At 43.9% G+C, this 2,111-nt stretch overlaps 1 protein-coding gene across 1 annotated transcript; it reads left to right on the forward strand.

The window, feature by feature from the left end:
- On the forward strand, positions 1 to 1,542 carry MONOS_8597 (uncharacterized protein; the record flags this gene model as incomplete). The annotated part of the gene is made up of 3 exons (XM_067879021.1): positions 1 to 125; positions 469 to 789; positions 855 to 1,542. 3 exons carry the CDS (start codon positions 1 to 3, stop codon positions 1,540 to 1,542), a joined length of 1,134 nt encoding a protein of 377 aa, XP_067729461.1.
- Positions 1,543 to 2,111: the final 569 nt, after the last annotated feature.

Below are 2,111 nucleotides of genomic sequence, written 5' to 3' on the forward strand. Positions count from 1 at the left end.
ATGAGTGCAGCATCTGCGCTGGCGGAATCTTCTGAAGAAAAAGATAGGATTGCGATGAACCCAGTTGACGAAGGGACGAAAATACCAGATGGGATGATCAATATCACATTATTTGCGGAGATGCAGTTTGAGAGGAAAGTGGAAGGGTGTCACTTTGGAAAAGAGGTGCGGGAGAGAAGAAGGAATGGAGCGATGGCAGAGTGAAATGCAACTGTATGTCTGGTGTCTGATGGAGTATCCTCACATTTCTGTGCAGACAGATGGGGAGGCAGACAGACAGATAGGCAGGTAGATGGAGATGATCATAGTGTTGGCTGTGGTTGTGGCAGTTGTGACGAGGAAAGTGCCATCTGAATACTCAGAAAGATGCAACATATGCAACTAACAAAGAAAGTCGCAGCAAATGAATGATTGAATTGGTTTCTTTTTCGCATTTGGTGTTTTGTTTATAAAAAACGTTTATTTCAGATTAATGGAGAGAATCTTTATGTGCTTCCTCTGCATTCCAGCGAATGTCTCATTTTCCGCAAGGAGACATCGAGATCACCTCGGGAAACATCCTCCCTTTCATCCCACATCAGCGCTCATTCTCTGCACACCACTTGTACCCCATCTTCTCTTTCTTAACAAGCAGCTGCAAATCTGCCTTGCCACATCATCAGCAGCTTTGAAAAGAATGACTCCCCCCTCGTCCTTCACTTTTCCGACTTCTTCTGCATATGTGGACATTTCACTTTCGCTCACACACTCTCTTTCCAAAGCTCATTCTATCATCAACAGCAATCGGATGTGCCATGCAACCAATTCTTTTCCAACTGCCAGGAACATAACATCAAGCTCGACTTCTGATCCAGATCAACCGATTTGGCCAAGCAGACACAAGCCCTCTTCATACAGTTCGTGAGGCTTTTTGTGTTCGAGGAGCCTGCTGTCATCCCAACTCAGACTGCTCTTTCTGCTCCAAAGGCTGTTGCAATGAATGTTCAATGCCAACCAATCGCTTCTGTGCTCACTTCAAGCAGAGCTGAGCCAATTCCATTCACACAAAGAATCACAAAGGAATTGAAAACAGATGCGAAGACAACAACAATAACATTTGTGGTGAAGGCTGCCCATATTCCAATTCGTCCTTTGAAGATGCTTCTGTTGAACTGCTTTTCATCTGCTCCCACAATCCCCTTTCCTCCGTCCCTCCCTCACACTTTCATGAACAAACTTTCCATTCCCCAAATCCAAATGACCTCCCACTTTCAAGTGTGCATTCAACAGCTCAGCCATTTTGACATCTCTCTCTCTCTCTCTTCTCTCTCACAAATATTTGATGTGCCATATCGAATTGTTCCTCTTATCTTTCTTGCTGCTGTGGAGTTAAGGCGTGCTGATGCCATCCTTGCAGGCTTCGCAAAAGGAAATCCAGTGCAACAATCAATTCCAATCCAGGCCCTTTCCTCCTCTTCAATTGATCCTGTTGTGCTAGCTGCCCAAGATCCATTCAACAAAATGCCTCTCAATTCTGCTTTCTGTGCCGCTTCCAGGCAATGAGGCCAATGGACATCCACCCAGCACAATTGAAGAAGCCGAGAATAAATAAACACTATCAGTACCATCCAGGTTTCAACAGACAAGAGCAATGATGCCAACTTCGATGAAGAACTTTGCAAGGGAAAGAGAGCATTCTGGCAGTGTCGCCAAAGGCGAAGATGAAATAAAGCCTAAGCATGCTAAAACAGAAGCAAGAACAAAATAAATCAGGTTCCTCATTTCTGTTTCTTCACATCGTCTGATCAATAGACCATTCGACACATTCTCCTTGGCATTCACAGAACTCTCGCTGTTCTTGCAACTCTCTTCACTTTCATTCCACCCCTTTTTGCAACTGTCCTTTCATCTCTCACAAAAAAAGAAAAAAGAATTCATTCCATTCGCTGCTGTTGTCTTTGCCCTTGCATATCAAGTGAGCAGATGTTTCAAAGTCAAACATGGGGACTTGACTATTCCACAATGATAATGAACAGATGCTTCACAATTTCTCACAAAAATGTTTCATCTGGACTGGGAATGAGATAGATACAGAGAGGAATGGAGATGCTGGTGTTTCTGTTGTCACTTCT

Source organism: Monocercomonoides exilis (assembly GCF_001643675.1).
Source record: "Monocercomonoides exilis strain PA203 chromosome Unknown scaffold16-1735695, whole genome shotgun sequence".
Taxonomy (NCBI): Eukaryota; Preaxostyla; order Oxymonadida; family Polymastigidae; genus Monocercomonoides; species Monocercomonoides exilis.